The sequence below is a fragment of the Saimiri boliviensis genome, chromosome 2, assembly GCF_048565385.1.
Source record: "Saimiri boliviensis isolate mSaiBol1 chromosome 2, mSaiBol1.pri, whole genome shotgun sequence".
Classification (NCBI taxonomy): domain Eukaryota; kingdom Metazoa; phylum Chordata; class Mammalia; order Primates; family Cebidae; genus Saimiri; species Saimiri boliviensis.
The window spans coordinates 29,862,026-29,887,060 of record NC_133450.1 but is presented as its reverse complement, the minus strand read 5'-3'; the positions used below and the strand labels follow the sequence as shown (position 1 = coordinate 29,887,060).

The 25,035-nt window shown below is 42.2% G+C and overlaps 1 protein-coding gene across 2 annotated transcripts in view; it reads left to right on the top strand.

Moving 5' to 3' along the window:
• Positions 1–25,035, top strand: part of PTGR2 (prostaglandin reductase 2) — a 40,710-nt gene that overhangs the window by 11,032 nt on the left and 4,643 nt on the right. The window contains exons 4-8 of one of the 2 annotated variants that reach the window (XM_039468998.2): positions 16,582–16,773; positions 19,302–19,472; positions 21,949–22,158; positions 23,229–23,350; positions 24,191–24,278. In XM_039468998.2, coding sequence (XP_039324932.1) covers positions 16,582–16,773; positions 19,302–19,472; positions 21,949–22,158; positions 23,229–23,350; positions 24,191–24,278 — 783 coding nt within the window. The remainder of the gene's footprint in view (positions 1–16,581; positions 16,774–19,301; positions 19,473–21,948; positions 22,159–23,228; positions 23,351–24,190; positions 24,279–25,035) is intronic. The other variant, XM_039469000.2, reaches the window with a different exon arrangement.

Below are 25,035 nucleotides of genomic sequence, written 5' to 3'. Positions count from 1 at the left end.
GCAATAGGGAAATTGGCCCCATGTGTCTGTTTTGTTAAAAACCTATTTCATAGGTTGCTGAACAACTGTATGAGTGTCCTCATACTGTTTTAACATATTACTATAAACTTAGTGGCTTTGTTTTTTTGAGACAGAGTCTCACTTCGTTGCCCAGGCTGAAGTGCAGTGGCATGATCTCAGCTCACTGCAACCTCCGCCTCCCAGGTTCAAGTGATTCTCCTGCCTCAGCCTCCTGAGTAGCTGGGATTATAGGCATGCACCACCATGCCTGGCTAATTTTTTGTATTTTTAGTAGAGATGGGGTCTCACCAAGTTATCCAGCCTGGTCTTGAACTCCTGACTTCAGGTGATCTGCCCACCTCAGCCTCCTAAAGTGCTGGGATTATAGGCGTAAGCCACAGCCCCTGGCAGCTTAGTGACTTTAAACAAAAATTTATTTTTAGAGATCAGAGATCCAAAATTGGTCTTAACATGGCTAAAATGAAGATGTTGGCAGGGCTGCATTTCTTCTGGAGGCTCTAGGGACCATCCGTTTCCTTGCCTTGTCCATCTTCTCAAGGCTGCCCGCATTCCTTGACTCGTAACTTTGCATTTCTCTAGTCTCTGCTTCAGTGGTTAGATCTCTGAACTCTAACTTTTCTTCCTCCCTCTTACAAAGATCTTTGTGATTACATTGAGCCCACTGAGATAGTCCAGAATAATTTCTCGATCTTAAGATCATTAACTTAATTACATTTGCAAAGTCTCTTTTGCCATATAAGATAACATATTCACAAGTTTCAGGGATTAGGACATGGACATCTTTGTAAAACCATTATTTTGCCTACCATACCACCTATGGGATGGCTGTTCGGGGTCAGATGGCCCTCTCAATCCGTTCAGCTGTGGTTTGAGGGAGGGTTTGGGCAAGGGCTGCCCCTTGGTGGGAGAGCATTGGCCTTAAGAAGGTACAATTGGCCGGGTGCGGTGGCTCATGCCCGTAATCCCAGCACTTTGGGAGGCCGAGGTGGGTAGATCACGAGGTCAAGAAATCAAGACCATCCTGGCCAACATGGTGAAACCCCATCTGTACTAAAAATACAAAAACATTAGCTGGGCGTCGTGGCTCATGCCTGTAGTCCCAGTTACTCGAGAGGCTGAGGCAGGAGAATTGCTTGGACCCCAGAGGCAGAGGTTGCAGTGAGCCAAGATCACGTCACTGTACTCCAATGAGACAGAGTGAGACCCTGTCTTAAAAAAAAGGAGTTACAGGGCTGGGCGCGGTGGCTCAAGCCTGTAATCCCAGCACTTTGGGAGGCCGAGGCGGGTGGATCACAAGGTCAAGAGATCGAGACCATCCTGGTCAACATGGTGAAACCCCGTCTCTACTAAAAATACAAAAAATTAGCTGGGCATGGTGACATGTGCCTGTAATCCCAGCTACTCAGGAGGCTGAGGCAGGAGAATTGCCTGAACCCAGGAGGTGGAGGTTGCGGTGAGCTGAGATCGCGCCATTGCACTCCAGCCTGGGTAACAAGAGCGAAACTCCGTCTCCAAAAAAAAAAAAAAGGAGTTACAATTAGAGAGTCTATCATCAAGTTACAAGGCACGTGGCAGAATTGGCCATCAGGCTTAGTTTCTCTAGTAAACATCTGAGTCACAAATCATAGGTTGTCAAAATATTCTTGGAAAATCACTTAAATTGTTCTTAAATCATCAGGATCTGGCCCTTTGTAAACTTAAAAATGCAGATTCATTCTCTTGAGCCATATAATGTGATTTGCCAAAGATGTCTTTCCCTGGTCTTCACTTACCCTTCATAATGGACTGCTCCTCACCTTTTATCATTGAACTCCCAAATAAGGAAAGAACTATGATATGGTTTGGCTCTGTGTCCCCACCCAAATCTCATCTCAAATTGTAATCCCCACACGTTGAGGGAGGGACCTGGTGGGAGGTAAGTGGGTCATGGGGGCTGTTTCCCCGATGCTGTTTTCATTATAGTGAATTCTCATGAAATTTGGTTGTTTGATAAGTGTCTGGTCCTTCCCCCTTTCTCTGTCTCTCCTGCTGCCATGTAAGCCATGTCTTAACTTCCCTTTTGCCTTCTGTCATGATTGTAAATTTCCTGATGCCTCCCCAGCCATGTGGAACTTGAGTCAGTTAAACCTCTTTTCTTCATAAATTACCCAGTCTCAGGTAGTATCTTTATAGCAGTGTGAGAATGGACTAATACAAACTATGATGTCGTTTTTTTTTCTTTTCCATTTGCTCTTCAGCTAATCTAAAACCCCATTTTCTAATATTTTACTTTTAATATCTCTTGAACCCTTCGTGGAGTTTCATTCTTGTTGCCCAGGCTGGAGTGCAATGGCGCGATCTCGGCTCACTGCAATCTCCACCTCCAGGGTTCAAGCAATTCTCCTGACCCAGCCTCCCCAGTAGCTGGGATTACAGGCATGCACCACTACGCCCGGCTAATTTTGTATTTTTAGTAGAGATGGGGTTTCTCCGTGTTGGCCAGGCTGGTCTTGAACTCCTGATCTCAGGTGATCTGCCCGCTTTGGCCTTCCAGAGTGCTGGGATTACAGACATGAGCCACCGCACCCAGCCTTTTTTTCATTATTTAGAGGCTAATTATATCTTTTTCATTATTGAAGGCATTTTTTAAAAAATGAACAACTTTATTATTATTATTATTATTTTTTTTTTTTTTGAGACAGAGTTTCGCTCTTGTTACCCAGGCTGGAGTGCAATGGCGCGATCTCGGCTCACCGCAACCTCCGCCTCCTGGGTTCAGGCAATTCTCCTGCCTCAGCCTCCTGTGTAGCTGGGATTACAGGCACGTGCCACCATGCCCAGCTAATTTTTTGTATTTTTAGTAGAGACGGGGTTTCACCATGTTGACCAGGATGGTCTCGATCTCTCGACCTCGTGATCCACCCACCTCAGCCTCCCAAAGTGCTGGGATTACAGGCTTGAGCCACCGCGCCCGGCCACAACTTTATTATTTTTATTAACATTATAAATAGTTGAAACAGAGTGTATAAAGTAGGAAGTGAAGAGTACCCGTACAAAGGATCACTTATTGATCTTTCTAGGTAACAGCAATGTACCAATGTCAATTTCCTGGTTTTGATATTATACTGCAGCTATTTAAGATGTCACGACTGAGGGAAGCTGAGTGAAAGACTGTACTTCATTTTATTAATTTTTAACTTTTTTGAAATGAGATGTCTGTTGCCAAGGCTGACTGCAGTGATGCCAATACAGCTCATTGCAGTCTTGACCTTCTGGGCTCAAGCAATCCTTCCACCTCAGTCTCCCAAGTAGCAGGGACCACAGGTATGTACCACCATGCCTGGCTAACTTTATTTATTTATTTTTTTTAGAGATGGGGTCTTGCTATGTTGCCCAGATTGGTCTTGAACTCCTGGACTCAAACAGTGCCCCTGTCTTGGCCTCCCAAAGTGCTGAGATTTAAGGTGTGAGCCACTGCGTTGCTCTCCCTGTACTTAAAAACATTTAACAGTTTTATTAAGAATTATTGTCTGGACGTGGTGGCTCACGTCTGTAATCCCAGCACTTTGGGAGGCTGAGGAGGGCAGATCACAAGGTCAGGAGATCAAGACCATCCTGACCAACATGGTGAAACTCTGTTTCTTCTAAAAATACAAAAATTAGCCAGGTGTGGCGGTGCACGCCTGTAGTCCCAGTTGCTTGGGAGGATGAGGCAGAATTGCTTGATCCCAGGAGGCGGAGGCTGCAGTGAACCAAGATTGCACCACTGCGCTCCAGCCTGGGTGACAGCATGAGACTCCATCACAAAAAAAAAAAAAAGAAAGAAAAGAAAAAAAAGTATCCACATACTATACAATTTACTCAGACTACGATTAAATTGTTTTTAGTATATTCACGGAATTCTGCAACTGTCATCACAATCAGTTTTACAACATTTTCATCATCCCTAGAAGCAACCCTCAACCTATGGTATAATTGGCAGTCATTCCCCATTTTCCCTCCTCACCCCACCCTCAGCTGTATACAACTACTAATCTACTATTTGTTCCTATAGATTTGCCTATTCTGGCCATTTTGTATAAATTTTATTGCTGAATCATGTTACCTAGTATCGATACGGTATTTTATCGGTTTATCAGATGATGGACATGTGGGTTGTTTACACAATTTGGCTATTAGCAATACTTCCGCTATGAACATTTGTGTATATGTTTTTGTGTGGACTGTGTTTTTGTTTCTCTTGGGTATGTATCTAGGAGTAAAATTACTACCTCATACAGTAAGTGTATGTTTAACTTTTTGAGGAACTACCAGACTCTTTTCCAAAATGGCTTTACCATTTTCCAATCCCACCATCAGTGTATGAGGGTTCCAGTTTTCCACATCCTCACTAACACTTGTTATTATCTGTCTTATTGGTTATAGCCATTCTCGTTGGTATAAAGTGGTATCTCATTGTGGTTTTCTTTTGTATTTCCTTGATGGCTAACAATGTTGAGCATGTTTTTATGCGCTTATTGGTCATTTGCATGTCTTTTTTTGAGACATGTCTATTCAGATCTCTTGTGCATTTTAAAAGTTGGATTATCTGTCTTTTTATTACTGAGTTGTAAGAGTCCTTTATATATTCTCATTATAAGCCCCTTGCCGTATATGTGATCTGGAAATACTTTCTTCCATGCTATAGGTTTTTTTTTTTTTTAATTCTCTTGATGGTATCCTTTGAAGCACAAAAGTTTTAAATTTTGATAAAGTCCAACTTACCTCTTTTTTTGTTTGTCACGTATACTTTTTTTTTTTTTTTGTCACGTATATTTTCAATACTTTCAGACTTCTATCTAAGAAGACTTTGCCTCACTCAAGGTCATGAAGATTTAGTCCTGTATTTTCTTCTAAGAGTTTTACAGTTTTGGTCTAACATTTAAGTCAGTAACACATTTTGAGTTAAACTTTGTATATGAGTATGAGGAAGGAGTCTGTATTAATCAAGATTCTTTAAAGAGACAGAAACACAAACACACATAGGCATGCACACAGAGACATGCACATACCTATATGTGAGAAGGGACTTATAAGAGGAATTGGCTCACAGGATTATGGAAGCTGGTAATTCCCACGATAGGCTATCTAGAGAACCAAAGAAGCTGGTAGCATGGCGCAATCCAAACTGGAAGACCTGAGAACCAAGGAAGCCATGGTATAGTCAGTCCGAAGGCCTGAGAGCCCCAGGACGCCATGAGTGTAGTCTCAAGAGTCCAAAGGCTGAAGAACTTGGAGTTCTGACATCAGAGGGCAGGAGAAGAAGGATGTCCTACTTTGCAGGAGAGAGAGAATTTGTCCTTCACCTGCCTTTTGTTCCATCTGGGCTCCCTGCTGATTAGACGGTGCCCACTCACATTTAGGGCAGATCTTTGCCATGTAGTCCACAGATTCATGCTAGTCTCCGAAAACACCCTTAAGGACATACCCAGAAACAATGCTTTACAAACCATTTAGGCATCTCTCTATCCAGTCAAGTTGACACCTAACATTATCTATCACAGGGCCTAATTCCTTCTTTTTTGCAATGTCAAACTCCTTGGGCACAAGTGATTCTCCTGTCTTAGCCTCCCAAGTAACTAGAACTGTAAGTACAAGCCACCACACCTGACCTAACTTCATTCTTTTGCATGTGAATATACAGTTGTGTCAGCACTTTTTTTTTTAGAGAGAGACCAGAAATAAGTGACCCTGAAGGGACATGAACCAGCACTATTTGTTGAAAAGATAATTCTTTCCTCATTGGATTGTCTTAGTACTCTGGTTGAAAACCACTTGACCATAAATATGAGGGTTTATTTCTGGACTTTCAGTTCTGTTCCGTCAGTCTATATATCTGTCATACTAGTGCCTTGCTGTTTTAATTACTGTAGCTTCGTAATGACCAAAAGTGTGAGTCTTCCAATTTGTTTTTCTTTCTTTTTTTTTTTTGAGACAGAGTTTCGCTCATGTTACCCAGGCTGGAGTGCAATGGCGCGATCTTGGCTCACCACAACCTCTGCCTTCTGGGTTCAGGCAATTCTCCTGCCTCAGCCTCCTGAGTAGCTGGGATTACAGGCACATGCCACCATGCCCAGCTGATTTTTTGTATTTTTAGTAGAGACAGGGTTTCACCATGTTGACCAGGATGGTCTCGATCTCTTGACCTCGTGATCCACCTGCCTCAGCCTCCCAAAGTGCTGCTATTACAGGCTTTTTTTTTTTTTTTTTTTTTTAATATAGATGGGGTTTTACCATGTTGGTCAGGCTGGTCTTGAACCCCTGACCTCAGGTGATCCACCTGCCTTGGCCTCCAAAGTGCTTGGATTACAGGTGTGAGCCACCACGCCTGGACTTTGTTTTTCTTTTTTTTGAGACAGTCTCACTCTGTCACCAGGCTGGAGTGCAGTGGTGCTTTCTCAGCTCACTGCAATCTCTGCTTCCCAGGTTCAAGTGATTCTCCTGCCTCAGCCTCCTGAGTAGTTGGACAGGCACACACCACCACACCTGGCTAATTTTCGTATCTTTAGTACAGACAGGGTTTTGCTGTGTTTGCCAGACTGGTCTTGGACTCTTGACCTCAAGTGATCTGCCTACCTCGGCCTCCCAAAGTGCTGTGATTACAGGCATAAGCCAGCACACCTGGCCCACTGTGGGATTCTTGTAGATATCCTTTATCAGATTGAGGAAGATTCCTCCTATTCCTGGTTTGTTTTTATCATGAAAGGATGTGATTTTTTTTTTTCATTGAGATGAAATACATATAACAATTAAATTTACCATTTTAACCATTTTAAAGTATACAATTCATTGGCATTAGGAACATACACACACAGCACATTCACGGTGTTGTACGGCCGTCACCACTTTCCATTTCCCCCAGTAGAGGTGTTGGATTTTGTGAAATGCTTTTTCTGCGCCTATTGACGATCATGTGGTTTTTGCTTTTTAATCTGTTGATTTGTTCATTATTATTTTAGTTCGTTTTATGCTCTTATTAAAACATTACCACAAACTAGATAATTCATAATGAACATAAATTTATTTGGTTCTTGGTTCTGGAGGCTGAGAAGTTCCAGAGCATGACACTGGGATCTGGCAAGGGCCTTCTGGCCATGTCTTCCCATGGTGAAAAGTAGAAGGGCAAGGGATTATAAATTGAGCAGCTATATAGTAGAAGAAAGAAAGAAAAGAGGCCAGGCACAGTGATTCATCCCTGTAATCCCATCACTTTGGGAGGCCAAGGCTGGAGGATCGCTTGAGGCTAGGAATTCAAGACAAGTCTGGGCAACATAGCAACACCACATCTCTGCAAAAAAATTTGCCAAGCACAGAGGCTCACGCCTGTAATCCCAACACTTTGGAAGGCTAAGGTGGGTGGATCACCTGAGGTCAGGAGTTTAAGACCAGCCTGGCCATCATGCTGAAACCCTATCTCTACTAAAAATAGAAAAAAAATTAGCCGGGCGTGGTGGCAGGCACCTGTAATCCCAGCTACTCAGGAGGCTGAGGTAGGAGAATCGCTTGAACCCAGGATGCAGAGGTTATAGTGAGCCAACATCGTGCCATTGCACTCTAGCGTGGGTGACAAGAATGTAACTCTGTCTCAAAAATAAAAAAATTAACCAGGCATGCACCTGTAGTCCTGGCTACTTAGCATGCTGAGGTGGAAGAATCTCTTGAGCTGAGGAGGTTGAGACTGCAGTGAGCTATGATCACGCCACTGCACTCCAGCCTTGGCAACAGAGCAAGATTTTGTCTCTAAAAATATAAAAATAGGCCAGAAGCAGTGGCTCACACCTGGAATCCAAGCACTTTGGGTGGCCAAGGTGGGTGGATCATGAGGTCAGGAGTTCAAGACCAGCCTGGCCAACATGGTGAAACCCCATCTCTACTAAAGATACAAAAAATTAGCAGGGAGTGGTGGCATGCACCTGTAATCCTAGCTACTCAGGAGGGTGACGCAGGAGAATTACTTGAACCCAGGAGGCAGAGGTTGCAATGAGCTGAGATCATGCTATTGCACTCCAGCCTGGGTGACAGGACAAGACTCCATCTCAAACCCCAAGAATAAATAAATAAATAAATAGAATAAAAGAGAGTGCAAGCAAAAGCATGGAGAAAGAGCCAAATTCATTCTTTTATCTGGAACCCACTGCTGCCATAATGGCATTAGTCCATTCACAAAAGCAGAGCCCTCATGATGAAATTGCCTTTCTTTTCTTTTCTTTTTTTTGAGACAGGGTCTCACTGTGTCCCTTTAGCTGGAGTACATGGTGTGATCACGGCTCGTTGCCCCCGCCTTGAACTCCTGGGCTCAAGGGATCCTCCCACTTAAGCCTCTGGAGTAGCTGGTACTATAGGCGTGTGCCACCTCACCTGGCTAATTTTTGTATTTTTTGTAGAGATAGAGTTTTGCTACATTGCCCAGAACTCCTGAGCTCAAGCAGTCTGCCTCCTCCAGCTTCCCAAAGTGTTGGGATCACAGGTTGTAAGCCACTGTACCTGGCCGAGACCCTGTCTCTTAAAAAAAAAAAAAAAAAAAAAAAAGATTTTTGGGTAGGAATAATGATGGAACAACTAGGATTATAATATGAATTGAATTCATGATCTTTAGTTTAAACACTCCCAACCTCAAAGCAAAAACCAAAACCAAAAACCCCTTTTCCTCCAGGGAAGTAAATATCTTGTTTACTTACTCATTTCATGCTAGAAAGCACAGGCTTGAGAATTTTGCCTCTTTGGTTCTCCATATTCTGTCAGTCAGTCACCAGGTCCTCTGGATCCCACCTCCTAAATACCTCTCAATTCAGTCCATATCTTAGTAATTCCAGGGAAGTCTACCTAGTCTGAATCACCATTGCTTTTTTCCTAATAAGAGTAGGTACCCTTGCATGCACTCTTTGCCCCTTTAAGCCATTTTTCACACTGCAGCCAGAGTGCCAGAGTGATTTTTTTATAACAGCAACTAATTGTGTCACCTTGCTTAAAGTGATTTAATAGCTTCCCATTAGTTTTGGGATTGAGACCAATCAGCCTTGACATGGTCTAAGAAGCTACATAACCTGGGCTGGGCTTGGTGGCTCCCCCATGTAATCAATCCCAGCATTTTGGGAGGCCGAGGTGGGTGGATCACCTAAGGTCAGGAGTTTGAGACTAGCCTGGCCAACATGGGGAAACCCCGTGCCTACTAAAAATACAAAAAAAAAGAAAAATGGCCAGGCATGGTGGCACATGCCTGTAGTCCCAGCTACTCAGGAGGGTAAGGTGGGAGAATTGCTTGAGCCCAGGAGGTAGAGGTTGCAGTGACCCGAGATCATGCCACTGCACTCCAGCCTGGGCAACAGAGGAAGACTGTCTCAAAAAAAAAAAAAAAAAAAAGCCGGGCGCGGTGGCTCAAGCCTGTAATCCCAGCACTTTGGGAGGCCGAGGCGGGTGGATCACGAGGTCGAGAGATCGAGACCATCCTGGTCAACATGGTGAAACCCCGTCTCGACTAAAAATACAAAAAATTAGCTGGGCATGGTGGCGCGTGCCTGTAGTCCCAGCTACTCAGGAGGCTGAGGCAGGAGAATTGCCTGAACCCAGGAGGCGGAGGTTGCGGTGAGCCGAGATCGTGCCATTGCACTCCAGCCTGGGTAACAAGAGCGACACTCTGTCTCAAAAAAAAAAAAGCTATATAATATGACTTGTTTACCTGTCCAGGCTCAGTGAAGGCTGCCAATTACCCTCACACCCTTGTCTCAGTGGATGTCTTTCTTTTGTAACACATCATTGCCCCCTTCTGCTCAAGCTTTGTATTAATCATGTTTTTAATTTAGTGTATTTTATGATGCTTTGACATCTTAGGGGACTTGTGAATCCTAGAGAAACTGTCCCTGGCAGTATTTGTATATTTTTAGAGATAACAACTTGCCTTTGAGTCTTGCCATTCATATACAAACCAACCAATCCAAAGCCCATATCCCTAAACACCTCCTCTATCTACCTCACACTCCCCTGCTGTAAATCACCCCTGGGCCAGATGCTGCACAACTAAGAACCACCCCTGTATATCAGAGCTCTCTGGCATTATTAAAACTGTCATGTAATGTACTCAAGGTTACCTGCCCTGCTTTCCTGGTTCCTTCCTGTGGAAACCAAAGATACTTCTTCCAAAAAAAAAAAGACTGGGCACAATGGCTCGCACCTGTAATCCTAGCACTTTGGGAGGCGGAGGCAGGTAGATTGCCTGAGCTCAGGAGTTCAAGACCAGCCTGGGCAACAAGGTGAAACCCCGTCTCTACTAAGATACAAAAAATTATCCGGGTGTGGTGGCATGCTCCTGTAAGCCTAGGTACTTGGGAGGCTGAGGCGGGAAAATTGCTAGAACCTGGGAGGTGGAGGTTGCAGTGAGCTGAGATCGCGCCACTGCACTCCAGCTTGGGCAACAGAGTGAGACTCTGTCTCTTTAAAAAAAAAAAAAAGACTCTGGGTCACACTCTTCCTTGCTCCTTTAGCCTCTTGACCAACTCTGGTGCTTCCCCTTGCGACCCTTTTTGGTATAGTGTGCCCTCCGCTCTTGGCAACTGTAAGAAATTCTTCTTTCAAGGCAGTTGCCTTTGTATCTATCATTTTACCATGCCTGGTTAAAACAGTCTCAGGTACATATTAAACGAAGCTCTCATACATGTTGGCCCTCTATGTAAAATCCTCCTCCCACTCCTTTCCCTTTACCTGGATAATCCCTGTTATTTCCTAGATGCCTGCTTGAAGAGGTTTCCTTTGGTAAATCACCCTGAACCCTCAGACTAGTCCAAACCTCTCTTTTACGTTTTCCTCTTGACATTTGGCATTTATCCCAATTGAAAGTAATAATTACATGTGTAGTTATCAGATTATCTGTCTCCCCTAATAAAAAGCAAGCTTATGGGCTGGCTCAGTGCCATGGCTCATGCATATAATCCTAGCACATTGGGAGGCTGAGGGAGGAGGATCACCTGAGCCCAGGAGTTTGAGACCATTCTGGGCAACATAGCAAGATGCCATCAATACCAAAAAATGAAATTAGTGTGAGTGTTAAGGTGCACACCTGTAGTCCAAACCACTCTGGAGGCTGAGGTGGGAGAATTACTTGAGCCCAGGAGGTCAAAGCTGCAGTGAGGCGTGATCATGCCACGGCACTCCAGCCTGGGCAACAAAGTGAGACCCTGCCTCAAAAAAAAAAAGTTTATGAAAATAAAGTTTTTATTTATCACTGTATTTCCAGTGACTAGCATAGTGTTTATTAAGTGTTAATTGCAGAAAGGAAGGAAGAAAAATCACTTTGGGGTACTTTCACTAGACATTCTATATGTATCAGTCCTTTAAAAAAAGAATCGGGCCAGGCGCAGTGGCTCACGACTGTAATCCCAGCACTTTGGGAGGCTGAGGCAGGGAGATCACTTGTGGTCAGAAGTTCGAGACCAGCCTAGCCAACATGGTGAAACCCCGTCTCTACTAAAAACACAAAAATTAGCCAGGCATGGTAGCATGTGCCTGTTATCCCAGCTACTTGTGAGGCTGAGGCAAGAGAATCTGTTCAGCCTGGGAAGTGGAGGTTGCAGTGAGCTGAGATTGTACCATTCCACTGCACTCCAGCCTGCGTGACAGAAAGAGACTGTCTAAAAAAAAAAAAAACCGGGCCGGGCGCGGTGGCTCAAGCCTGTAATCCCAGCACTTTGGGAGGCCGAGGCGGGTGGATCACGAGGTCAAGAGATCGAGACCATCCCGGTCAACATAGTGAAACCCCGTCTCTACTAAAAATACAAAAAATTAGCTGGGCATGGTGACACGTGCCTGTAATCCCAGGTACTCAGGAGGCTGAGGCAGGAGAATTGCCTGAACCCAGGAGGCGGAGGTTGTAGTGAGCCGAGATCGCGCCATTGCACTCCAGCCTGGGTAACAAGAGCGAAACTCTGTCTCAAAAAATAAAAAACAACAAAAAACAAACAAACAAACAAACAAACAAAAAAAAAAAACCGGCTGGGTATGATGGCTTGAGCCTATAAATCCCACTACTTGGGAGACTGAGGTGGGAGGATGGCTTGAAGCCGGGTGTTCAAGTCTAGCTTGGGCAGCAAAGCAAGACCCCAACTCTAAAAAGTAGAAAAACCTTAAGCAACTTTTTTTTTTTTTTTTTTTTTTTTTTTTTTGATATGGAGTCTCGCTCTGTATAGTGGCATGATCTCGGCTTACTGCCACCTCTGCCTCCCGGGTTCAAGCAATTCTCCTGCCTCAGCCTCCTCAGTAACTGGGATTACAGACATAAAGTTGCTTAAGAGGCCTGGCCCAGTGGCTCACATCTGTAAATCCTAGTGCTCTAGGAGGCTGAGGCAGGTGGATCACCTGAGATCAGGAGTTTGAGACCAGCCTGGCCAACATGGGAAACCTTGTCTCTACTAAAAATACAAAAATTAGCCAGGTGTGGTGGTGCACGGCTAAATTTTGTATTTTTAGTAGAGACAGGATTTACAGACGTGAGCCACTGTGCTGGGCCTCTTAAGCAACTTTAAAAAGGAAAAAGGAATCTAACAAACATTAAATAATTGAGATTTTATATTAGTCCCAATTTACAGCTAAAATTTATCATCATGTGTACAAAGTATTTTACATGATTATCCTTAATGTGCATATACAACTTGGCTTCCATATTCTTTTTTATTATTTAAAAAATTTTTATTTTCATTTGGTAGAGTGAGGGGTCTTGCTGTGTTGGCCAGGCTGGTCTCAAAGTCTGGGCTTCAAGCGATCATCCTGCCTCAGCCTTCCAAAGTGGTGGGTTTACAGGTGTGCTTTTATTTATTTATTTATTTATTTATTTTAATTTTTAATTTTTTTTTTTTTTTGAGGCGGAGTTTCGCTCTTGTTACCCAGGCTGGAGTGCAATGGCGCGATCTCGGCTCACTACAACCTCCGCCTCCTGGGTTCAGGCAATTCTCCTGCCTCAGCCTCCTGAGTACCTGGGATTACAGGCACGTGTCACCATGCCCAGCTAATTTTTTGTATTTTTAGTAGAGACGGGGTTTCACTATGTTGACCGGGATGGTCTCGATCTCTTGACCTCGTGATCCACCCGCCTCGGCCTCCCAAAGTGCTGGGATTACAGGCTTGAGCCACCGCGCCCGGCCCCAGGTGGCTTTTATAATCTTTTTTTTTTTTTAAACAGAGTTTCGCTCTTTTTGCCCAGGCTGTTGTGGAATGATGTGATCTCGGCTTACCGCAACCTCTGCCTACTGGGTTCAAGCAATTCTTCTGCCTCAGCCTCCCGAGTAACTGGGACTACAGGCATGCGCCACTACACCTGGCTAATTTTGTATTTTTAGTAGAGACTGGGTTTCTCCATGTTTGTCAGGCTGGTCTGGAACTCCTGACCTTAAGTGATCCGCCAGCCTCAGCCTACCAAAGTACTTGGATTACAGGTGTGAGCCAACATACCACGCATTTTCATATTCTTTAAGTGACTTTATATGAAAAACTAGTTCAAATATTATTATTTTGGTGGTTAATAACATTCTATTGTATTAACATCATTTGTTTAGCTATAGGGGATTACTTGTGTGATATTGTGATTTATAATAGGAAATATTTGGTGTTCTTACTCTTTGCTGGCACACAATTCCTAAAGCCCTTGGAATCTCCAAGATGTCTTTTTGTATGCTAATGAGATGACTAGTGGCTGGGGGCTCCTGAATAGCCTCAGGATGGGGGCTGGTTACCAAGGCAACCAACCAAATGCTCAGAGTTTGGAACTTTAGTCATACATCAGGTAGTGGACAGGGATGAAGATTGAGTTTATCACCAATGGGCAGTGATTTAATCAATCATGCTTATATAAAGAAACCTTCATCAAAACCCCAAAAGACCTGGTTAAGGAGTTTCCAGATAGCTGAACATATGGAGATTCCTGTAGGGTGGTGTACTGGAGAGGGTGTGGAAACTCCTTGCCTTTTCCTGTATACTTTGCTCCATGCATCTCTTATATTTGGCTGTTCATTTTTTTTTTTATTCATTAATTTGTTTTTGGGGGGTTTTTTTGGTCTCTTTTTTTTTCTTTCTTTTTTTTTTTTTGAGACGGAGTCTAGCTCTGTCGCCAGGCTGGAGTGCAGTGGCACGATCTCTGCTCACTGCAACCTACACCTCCTGGGTTCAAGCAATTCTCTTGCCTCAGCCTCCCGAGTAGCTGGGACTACAGGCGCACACCACCACGCCCAGCTAATTTTTGTGTGTTTTAGTAGAGACGAGGTTTTACCATGTTGGCCAGCATGGTCTCGATCTCTTGACCTCATGATCTGCCCACCTCAGCCTCCCAAAGTGCTGGGATTACAGGTGTGAGCCACTGCACCTGGCCGTTTGGTCTTTTTTTAATTTTTATTTTTATTTGGCTATTTATCTGTATCCTTTGTGATATACTGTATAATAAACGGTAAGTTTAAGTAAAGTATTTCTCTGAGTTCTTGAGGTGCTCTAACAAATTAAAGCAAAGGAGAGGGTAGAATGGAGACACTGATTTATAGCCAGTTTGTCAGAAGTACAGACCATAACCTAAGATTTAAGATTGGCATCTGAAGTAGGGACTGAGCCCTTCATCTATGGGACCTGACACTATATCCAGGTAGATAGTATCAGAGTTGAATTGAATTGAATTAGGGGACACCCAGTTGACCTCCTCTGCAGAATTGCTTGGTTAGTGTGTAGGGAAATACCCTTCCACATCTGTTTTTAGAAGTGTTGTGTTGAGTGGTGAGTGAAAGTAGGTAGGAAAAAAAGTAGATTTTTTTCCCCTATATCTCACAGAACTTATTTCCATTTTTTCTACTAGCTGTGTTTAAGTATCAGGCCCTTGGTCTGGCCAGTGTCTATGGCTGCGCTTGCTTTTAAGGAATAGATGGGAGGTGGCACACAAGCAGAAGTAAATGTATTCTTACAGGAGCTTCTGCATTAATTCTCTGTTTTGTTTTTTACCCGGGTAAACTGAACCACATGGAACCCCTTAATCAAGAGTCCTTCCATGTCTTCCATTTCCTGGTCCACGCTGTGGTCCTGTACATTTTGGATTTCATGATAGAGGCAAAAGGAAGAGAGCCTTGACTGCTACCGAGAGAAGTTGATAGCCCTCCTCTTGAGACAGGGTGTGGTCCGACTGTGGCACGCTGTCTTTGAGAGGTGAAGAGAACGTTCATCTGTAGTTAGGGGGCATGAAATAGGGAAAGTGCTTGGTCACTTCTTTTTGGGTTATTTTCAGTGGGGAGACAGAATTGCTAGCCCAAAAGAAATCAAGTTTTATGGCCTATATGGTTGCTAGTTTGTTTTCCATAAAAAAATAGTTATATTATATCAGCAACATGTGAGTGTATCTAATTGGCCACAATCCCTTGAAACCATCAAAAAAAGTATTTTGTATTATTTTTGCTAGTATATTGTGTATAATATTACTTTAATTTTCTGAAGTAATTCTTCAAAAATTTTAGCTTTATTCAGTAGCATACATTTCATGCATTTAAATGTACAATTCAGTCACTTTTGAATATTCACGGAGCTTTGCAACTATCACTACAACTTAAACATTTTTTATTTAAAAACAAATTTATTGACAAATAAAAATTGTTGCCATGCATGGTGGCTCATGCCTATAATCCCAGCACTTTTGGAGGCCAAGGTAGGTGGATCATGAGGTCAGGAGTTCGAGACAACCAGACTGGCCAATTTGGTGAAACCCCATCTCTACTAAAAATACAAAAATAAGCCAGGCATGGTAGTACATGCCTGTAGTCCCAGCTACTGGGGAGGCTAAGGCATAAGAATCGCTTGAACCCGGGAGGCAGAGGTTGCAGTGAGTTGAGATGGCACCACTGCACTCCAGCCTGGGTGATGGGGTGAGACTTCGTCTCAAAAACAAAATTGTCTGTTAATGGTGTACAACATGATATTTTGAAATATGTTTACATTGTGTAGTAGCTATATCATACTAACATGCTAATTAACGTGGGTTACATCATATACTTATTGTTTGTGGTGAGAACACTTAGAATTTATCCTTTTGGCAAGTTTCTTTTTTTTTTTTTGAGATGGACTCTCACTCTGTCACCCAGCCTGGAGTGCAGTGGTGCAATCTCAGCTCACTGCAACCTCCGCCTCCTAGGTTCAAGCGATTCTTCCACCTCAGCCTCCTGAGTAGCTAGGATTACCGACACCTGCCCATCATGCCCAGGTAATTTTTGTATTTTTGTAGAGATGGGGTTTCACCTTGTTGGGCAGGCTGGTCTTGAATTCCTCAGGTGATCCACCCGCCTTGGCCTCCCAGAGTGCTGAGATTACAGGTGTGAGCCACCTGGCCTGTTTTCAAATATACAATACATTGTCATTAACTATAGTCACCATGTTGTTTCAGGTCTTATGTTTAAATCTTTAATCTATTTTGAATTGATTTTTGTGTATTGTATGTGATACACTACTCATTATATACTTTTAGTCACTGGGTGAATTCGAGTGGTTTGACATTGGATAAAATTATCTCAATTTTTTTTTTTTTTTTTTTTTTTTTAGCGTTGTAGAATGAATGAAGACACTGGCACTGATTATTTAACACCTTGGCGGCTATCTCAAGTGGTTGATGGTGGAGGTATTGGAATTATAGAAGAAAGCAAACACACAAAGTTGACTAAAGGCGATTTTGTGACTTCTTTCTATTGGCCCTGGCAGAGCAAGGTTATTCTGGATGGAAATAGCCTCGAAAAGGTGATATATATATGAAAATATCTGATTTTTTTCCCTGTGTAATTCTCACTTTGTGCATTTGATACTCAGTTGTGTTTGTAATCAGAGAAAAATAAAAGCATATGTTTTCTTTTAGCTAGCTGCTAAAATGCCGAAAGCCTTTGTTCCTTTTCCACTGTTAGCTGTGTAGGGAAGTTTAAATATTCCAATATTCCTTCTGAGGATTTGTTACTTAGGCCTATTAAACTGATAATAAGGAGATTAACAAGAGAAAAACCATTTTATTTATTGTTTTATCTTTTTTCTTTTTTTTTTTTGAGCATTGTGGATGTGAATATTATTTTTTCTTTATTTTTTTCTTTTTAAACTTGAGTTATAAGTTTCATGAAGCAGAGGAGAAAAAAAATTTTTTTTTTTTTTTTTGTTTGTTTGTTTGTTTTTGAGACGGAGTTTCCTTCTTGTTACCCAGGCTGGAGTGCAATGGTGCGATCTCGGCTCACCGCAACCTCCGCCTCCTGGGTTCAGGCAATTCTCCTGCCTCAGCCTCCTGAGTAGCTGGGATTACAGGCATGCGCCACCATGCCCAGCTAATTTTTTGTATTTTTAGTAGAGACAGGGTTTCACTATGTTGACCGGGATGGTCTCGATCTCTTGACCTCGTGATCCACCCGCCTCGGCCTCCCAAAGTGCTGGGATTACAGGCTTGAGCCACCACGCCCGGGAAAAAACATTTTAATTCATGCATATGCACTGGAGCCTCACAGAATGGGAGACTTAAAGGAGGGGCCTGATGGTTGAAGGGTTTTTTGTTTGTTTGTTTCTGTGCTTGTTTGTTTATTTTAGAGATAGGGTCTCACTGTGTTGCCTTGGCTGGTCTCAAACTCCTAGGTTCAAGTAATCCTTCCACCACAGCCTCCCAAAGTGCAGAGATTACAGACATGAGCCACTGTGTCTGACTGAAGTTTTTATAGTGCAAAGGAATGGGGCTTGAGGCCTTTTGGGGAAATGACGACAAGAAGGGAAAGGGGAGGAATGGCATGGTGAACAAAGGTTATCTTATTGTAGAGAAAGTCGCTCACATAATAGAAGTTGTTTCAGAGTAGCCTCCAAAAGAATAGGCATAGCCTGGCTGGGTCTGCTAATGACGTTTATTTTTATTTTTTATTTTTTGAGGCAGCATCTTACTCTGTCACCCAGGCTGGAGTGCAGTGGAGTGACCTTGGCTCACTGCAACCTCTGGCCTCCTGGGTTCAAGCTATCCTCTCACCTCAGTCTCCTGAGTAGCTGGGATTACAGATAAACATACACCACCACACCCGGCTAATTTTTTGTATTTTTAGTAGAGACAAGGTTTTGCCATGTTGGCCAGGCTAATCTCAAACTCCTGACCTCAAGTGATCTGTCCGCCTTGGCCTCCCAAAATGCTGGGATTAGAGGCATGAATCACTGCACCTAGCCATTTTTATTAAACTTTTTATAGAAACAGAGTCTCATCATGTTGCCCAGGCTGGTCTGAACTCCTGGCCTCAACTGATCCTTCTGCCTCAGCCCCACAAAGTGCTGGGATTACAGGTGTGAACCACTGCGCCCAGCCTTTATGGTACATTTTAAGCGTCAATAATGAGAACTGTTGGAGTTTGAGTTGATTTTTTTATCTTTCTTTCTTTTTGTGTGTCAGAGTATGGCTTTGTAATCCAGGCTTGAGTGCAGTAGTGTGATCTTAGCTCACTGTAAACAATGCCATCTGGGTTCAAGCGATTCTCCTGCCTCACCCTCTCGAGTAGCTGGGATTACAGGGGCCCACTACCATGCCTGGCTACTTTTTGTATTTTTAGTAGAGATGGGTTTCAGCATCTTGGCCAGGATGGTCTTGAACTTTTGACCTCATGATCTACCTACCTCGGCCTCCCAAAGTGCTGGGATTACAGGCATGAGCCACCTCACCTGGCCTGAGTTGATTTTTATAGGTAAATGTTTACGTTGGAATTGCTCAGAGACTTAAAAATCAATGTTGGCAAGTATTTTTGTGTTAAGCATTTCCTTTTTTTTCATAGTGGGGCATTAACAAGAAAGACTATTTGGTCTCTTATGTGGGAATGTTTTTTTGTTTCTTTTTAATATAGAGAAGTAATATAGTTTTTTACTCTTTACAAATAAATTTTAGAATTTTAGCAAGATTGAAGAATGGTTTACTCTTCTAGAAACCATATTGGGTTGTTTATTATACTGATGGACAGACTGCTGTAACAAAATACTACAGGCTGGGTGATTTAAACAACAGAAATTTATTTTCTCACAGTTCTGCAAGCTAGAAGTCCAAGATCAGAGTTCTGGAAAATTTGTTTTCTGGTGAGGCCTCCCCTCCTGGATTGCAGATGGCCACATTCTTGCTGTGTCCCCATCTCCAAATAGAGTCACATTGGGGCTTAAGGCTTTAATATATAAATTTTGTGTGGGACACAATTCAGTTCATACACATTGTCTCTACTCTGTTGTCTCAAAACAGGAATTCCTAGTATTATTCTAAAAGGGCATATATTTTATTTTAGGTAGACCCACAACTTGTGGATGGACACCTTTCATATTTTCTTGGAGCTATAGGTATGCCTGGTTTGACTTCCTTGATTGGAATACAGGAGAAAGGTCATATAACTGCTGGATCTAATCAGACAATGGTTGTCAGTGGGGCTGCAGGTGCCTGTGGATCCTTGGCTGGGCAGGTAAAGTTTCTGAGAATTATTTGATTTTCTGATTATTTGAGGATTATTATAATTCATAATTGAAATTCCAGATATATGTATGTCATTTAAAGTATAAAATTGGGGCCGGGCGCGGTGGCTCAAGCCTGTAATCCCAGCACTTTGGGAGGCCGAGGCGGGTGGATCACGAGGTCAAGAGATCGAGACCAGCCTGGTCAACATGGTGAAACCCCGTCTCTACTAAAAATACAAAAAATTAGCTGGGCATGGTGGCGTGTGCCTGTAATCCCAGCTACTCAGGAGGCTGAGGCAGGAGAATTGCCTGAACCCAGGAGGCGGAGGTTGCGGTGAGCCGAGATCGTGCCATTGCACTCCAGCCTGGGTTAACAAGAGCGAAACTCCGTCTCAAAAAAAAAAAAAAAAAAAAAAAAAAAGTATAAAATTGGATAACTTTTTTTTCATGCCTCAGCCTCAGGAGTAGCTGGGACTACAGGTGTGTACTGCTACACCTGGCTAATTTTTGTATTTTTAGTAGAGATGGGGTTTTGCCATGTTGGCCAGGCTGGTCTCAAACTCCTGGCCTCAAGAGAACACCTGCCTCGGCCTCCCAAAGTGCTGGGATTATAGGCATGAGCTACCATGCCTGGGCAAAATTGAATAAATTTATAATGACTTTCACACATTTCTTGTATAGATGGTGTTTCACCCACATAGACTCTCTTAGTAACAGTATGAAAAATGTAGATTTTAGTGTCTTATCCTCTGTTAACCAAAAATAGATGTAGTAAATGCTAAGGCTTTGCTTTCATTATTATAAGGAAGAGAATGATAGAGAAGCTGTTTGGAATTCCATGAATTAAAAGTCAAACTCACATTTTAAATTAATATTCTCAAATAAGAAAGCACTTAATGAATTCTAGAAATGTAAACATTTTGATAGAATTTTATGAAGTGGGCCTGGCTCAGTGGCTCATGCCTGCAACCCCAGTGCTTTGGGAGGCCAGGGTGACAGGACTACTTGAGGAGGGAGCTCAAGGCCAGCCTAGGCAACATAGTAAGACTCTGTAGTCAATAAATTAGCCCAGCACGGTGACATGCCTGTTATTCTAGCTACTTGAGAGGCTGAGGCAGGAAGAGTACTTGAGCCCAAGAATTCGAAGTTACAGTGAGCTATGATTGCATCACCGTACTCCAGCCTGGGTGACAGAGTGAGACCCTGTCTCTTTAAAAGAAAAAAAATAATCTTATAAAACTACATCCTTTTATAAGTAATAGCCTTTATAATGTGAAACCATTAAAAACAAACATTGTGTCTGAGCTGTGATTTTAGTTTGTTACAAGTTTGAAAAATAATGAATTTTGTGTGATGTTTTGGATCTGATTATTCCTTTTATGAAATCAGATTTAAATTGTTAAATTTTGTTTTTCTTTTTATTTTTTTTTTTAGATGTAGTCTCACTCTGTTGCCCAGGCTGGAGTACAGTGGCGTGATCTCAGCTCACTGCAACCTCTGCCACCTGGGTTCAAGTGATTCTCCTATGTCAGCCTCTCCAGTAACTGGGATTACAGGCACGCACCACCATGCCCAGCTAATTTTTTTCTTTTTTTTTTTTCTTTTTTTTTTTTAGTAGAGATGGGATTTCACCATATTGGCCAGGCTGGTCTTGAATGCCTGACCTGGTGATCTGCACACCTCGGCCTCCCAAAGTGCTGGGATTATAGGCATGAGCCACTGTGCCTGGCCGAAATTCTATTTTTTTAATTTAATTATTATTTCTTCTTTGATTTTATATTTTTCAATGAGTGCAAGCCAAAAATTGTGGTATTTTAACATTTAAACTACAGATGGTCCCCAACTTATGATGGATCTACTTTACAAAGACACAAAAGCCCTATGTATTTAGTAGAAGCCGTACTTTGAATGTTGAATTTTGGTCTTTTCTCAGGCTAGTGATATCAGTATGACACTCTCTTGAGATGCTGGGCAGCAGCAACAAGCTGTAGCTCCTGGTCAGCCACGTGGTCATGAGGGTAATGAGTGTTACTCTATGGTGTACTGTGTTGCCAGATGATTTTGCCCAGCCATAGCTGTTCTAAGCATGTTTTAGGTAGGCTAGGCTAAGCTATGATGTTCAGTAGGTTAGACATATTAAATGCCAAAAAAAAAAACAAAAGAAGAGGAAAAGAAACAAACAAAAAAAGACATATTAAATGCATTTTTTGTTTAGGATATTTTCAACTAACGATGTGTTTATTGTGATAATCCTCATCATATGTTAAGGAACATAAATCTAGCTTTATTCAATTTTAATAATTTTTTTTAGGATGACATTGTCTGCCCTCAGTTCTTTTAGTTTCAAGTGAATTTTCATTAAAAGCGGCTTAATCTAACTTAAATTGTAATGAACACTGTCATATACCTGTAATATCTTGTATACTTTTACATTTTTACATTTTGATGTGACAAAGCCATTTAATTTTCAAATTTCTCCCTTAGATTGGCCGTTTATTAGGTTGTTCCAGAGTGGTGGGAATTTGTGGAACACGTGAGAAATGCATCCTTTTGACCTCAGAACTGGGCTTTGATGCTGCAATTAATTATAAAAAAGAGAATGTGGCAGAACAGCTCCGTGAATCATGCCCAGCTGGAGTGGATGTTTATTTTGACAATGTTGGTGGTGACATCAGTGATACAGTGATAAGTCAGGTTGTTTGCTGATTTCTATTACAAATTTGAATACTGCATTTTATATGTTATGATATATTTTTACCTAATACTGAAAAAAAATTTATAAAATTGGAGGGATTATTGTGACATAATGTGATGATCAGTATTATATTTAAGTGATACAAAGGAGCTTGCTGGTATCTACTTCCATTCACGTGCAGATTTGTACTATGAACTTCGATTTCAGTTATTTGCTACGAATATTGTATTTTTCACTTTTGGTTTATTTTTGTGAAAAATTACATTTGCATTGTTGAAATGGTGACATTCTGACCCCTAACTCACCACTGACCAACTCACAGCCATGGCCCCAGACCTTGTATAGATAATGGGTTTCATAGACTGCATGTATTTATGTATATTTATTAACAATATTATAAAATATCAAAATGAGGTATTAACACTACATAGTCCTTTGCTGCATGTAAAATTATTTGCAGTTGATAATAAATTATTGAAATCTAAAAAAATACAGTTCTACCACTAATAAGTAGCAATAACAACTAATGTAATTCTTTTGCTGATTACCAAACATTTATTTGCCTCTATGTTCCTTTGGAATGTAATTATTTTGAACTACTTAAAATCTTAAATACCTCTAACAGGTAAATCTTAAAAAAAAATTGAATTAGGACTGGGCGCAGTGGCTCAAGCCTGTAATCCCAGCACTTTGGGAGGCCGAGGCGGGTGGATCACGAGGTCAAGAGATCGAGACCATCCTGGTCAACATGGTGAAACCCCGTCTCTACTAAAAATACAAAAAATTAGCTGGGCATGGTGGCGCGTGCCTGTAATCCCAGCTACTCAGGAGGCTGAGGCAAGAGAATTGCCTGAACCCAGGAGGCGGAGGTTGCGGTGAGCCGAGATCGTGCCATTGCACTCCAGCCTGGGTAACAAGAGCAAAACCCCGTCTCAAAAAAAAAAAAAAAAAAAATTGAATTAGTTGACAAAAAAGGATGAATAAATAGTCAAGGAGGCTTTCGTCGTGGCAGCTATAAAATCAGTACACGTAGGAAAGGGATATTTTATCATCGGTTTTCTCTATGCAGATGAATGAGAACAGCCACATCATACTGTGTGGTCAGATTTCTCAGTACAACAAAGATGTGCCTTATCCTCCCCCGCTATCCACTGCTATAGAGGCAATCCAGAAAGAAAGAAACATCACAAGGTGTGTTCTTCCCCTTTGCCCTTATTACCAGGTTCAAGGGGGTTTAAATGTCATAGATGTGTATGAAATCTATTGTTCTTCATAGATACTTTTTCTTTATTAAATAAAACTTTAGGCTGGGCGAGGTGGCTCATGCCTATAATCCCAGCACTTTGGGAGGTCGATGAGGGTGGATCACCTGAGGTCAGGAGTTGCAGATCAACCTGGCCAGTATGGTGAAATCCTGTCTCTACTAAAAATACAATAATTACCTGGACGTGGTGGTGTGTGCCTGTAGTCCCAGCTACTCAGGAAGCTGAGGCAGAAGAATTGCTTGAACCCAGGAGGCGAAGGTTGCAGTGAGCCAATATCATGCCACTGCACTCCAGCCTGGGCAACAGAGCGAGATTCTTTCTCAAAAAAAAAAAAAAAAAGGTGGGGGGGTCATGGTGACTCACACCTGTACTCCCAGCACTTTGGAAGGCTGAGGAAGCTGGATCACAAGGTCAGGAGTTGGAGACCAGCCTGGCCAACATGGTGAAACCCCAGCTCTACTAAAAATACAAAAATTAGTGTGGCAGTCACCTGTAATCCCAGCTCCTCGAGAGGCTGAGGCAGGAGAATCGCTTGACCTGGGAGGCAGAGGTTGCAGTGAGCCGAGATTGTGCCATTGCACTTCAGCCTGGGTGAGAGAGACTCCATCTCCAAAAAAAAAAAAAAAAACTGTATCTGACCAGACTCAATGTGATTAAGTCTTTGTATTTTAAGGATTAACAGATAGTAGAATTCTGGAATGATTTGATCTTGGAATACCACTCCTGTTATATTCTCTAATCATTATCCTTTTCTTCCTCATTGCAGGGAAAGATTTCTGTTGTTAAATTATAAAGACAAATTTGAGCCTGGCATTCTACAGCTGAGTCAGTGGTTTAAAGAAGGAAAGCTAAAGGTAGAACTTCTGTTCTTTGTCAATATAATTCTTCCTGTTACTTTATATAATTTTGCATTATTTAAATGTACTATAGCAAACATATTAGTTTTATATGAAACTTCCAGCCGGGCGCGGTGGCTCAAGCCTGTAATCCCAGCACTTTGGGAGGCCGAGGCGGGTGGATCACGAGGTCAAAAGATCGAGACCATCCTGGTCAACATGGTGAAACCCCGTCTCTACTAAAAATACAAAAAATTAGCTGGGCATGGTGGCGCGTGCCTGTAATCCCAGCTACTCAGGAGGCTGAGGCAGGAGAATTGCCTGAACCCAGGAGGCGGAGGTTGCGGTGAGCCGAGAGCGCGCCATTGCACTCCAGCCTGGGTAACAAGAGCGAAACTCCGTCTCAAAAAAAAAAAAAAAAAAAAAAAAAAAAAAACTTCCTACAAAAGTATACTGAATATTACAAATTAACTCTACCTCCCATGTGAGTATAGCCTCCTGATTAAGAAACCCTTGCTTATTATTCCCTTCAGCTAAAATTTTCTAGCTTTACTTTCCATAGATTATATTACAGAATCAATAGGTTTTCACCCAAATGTAAAATTGTTGTGTTTATTAATTTAACAGATATTTATGGGATGTTACTCTGTGTTAGAACTGTGCTTTCTCAAGAATCATGTAAGCACCTCCCAATGCTTATACCACCATACTTCTTCCCTGGACATTCTAATGTATCTCTTAACTGTTGATTGAAAATCAGGAGTTAAGGCTGGGC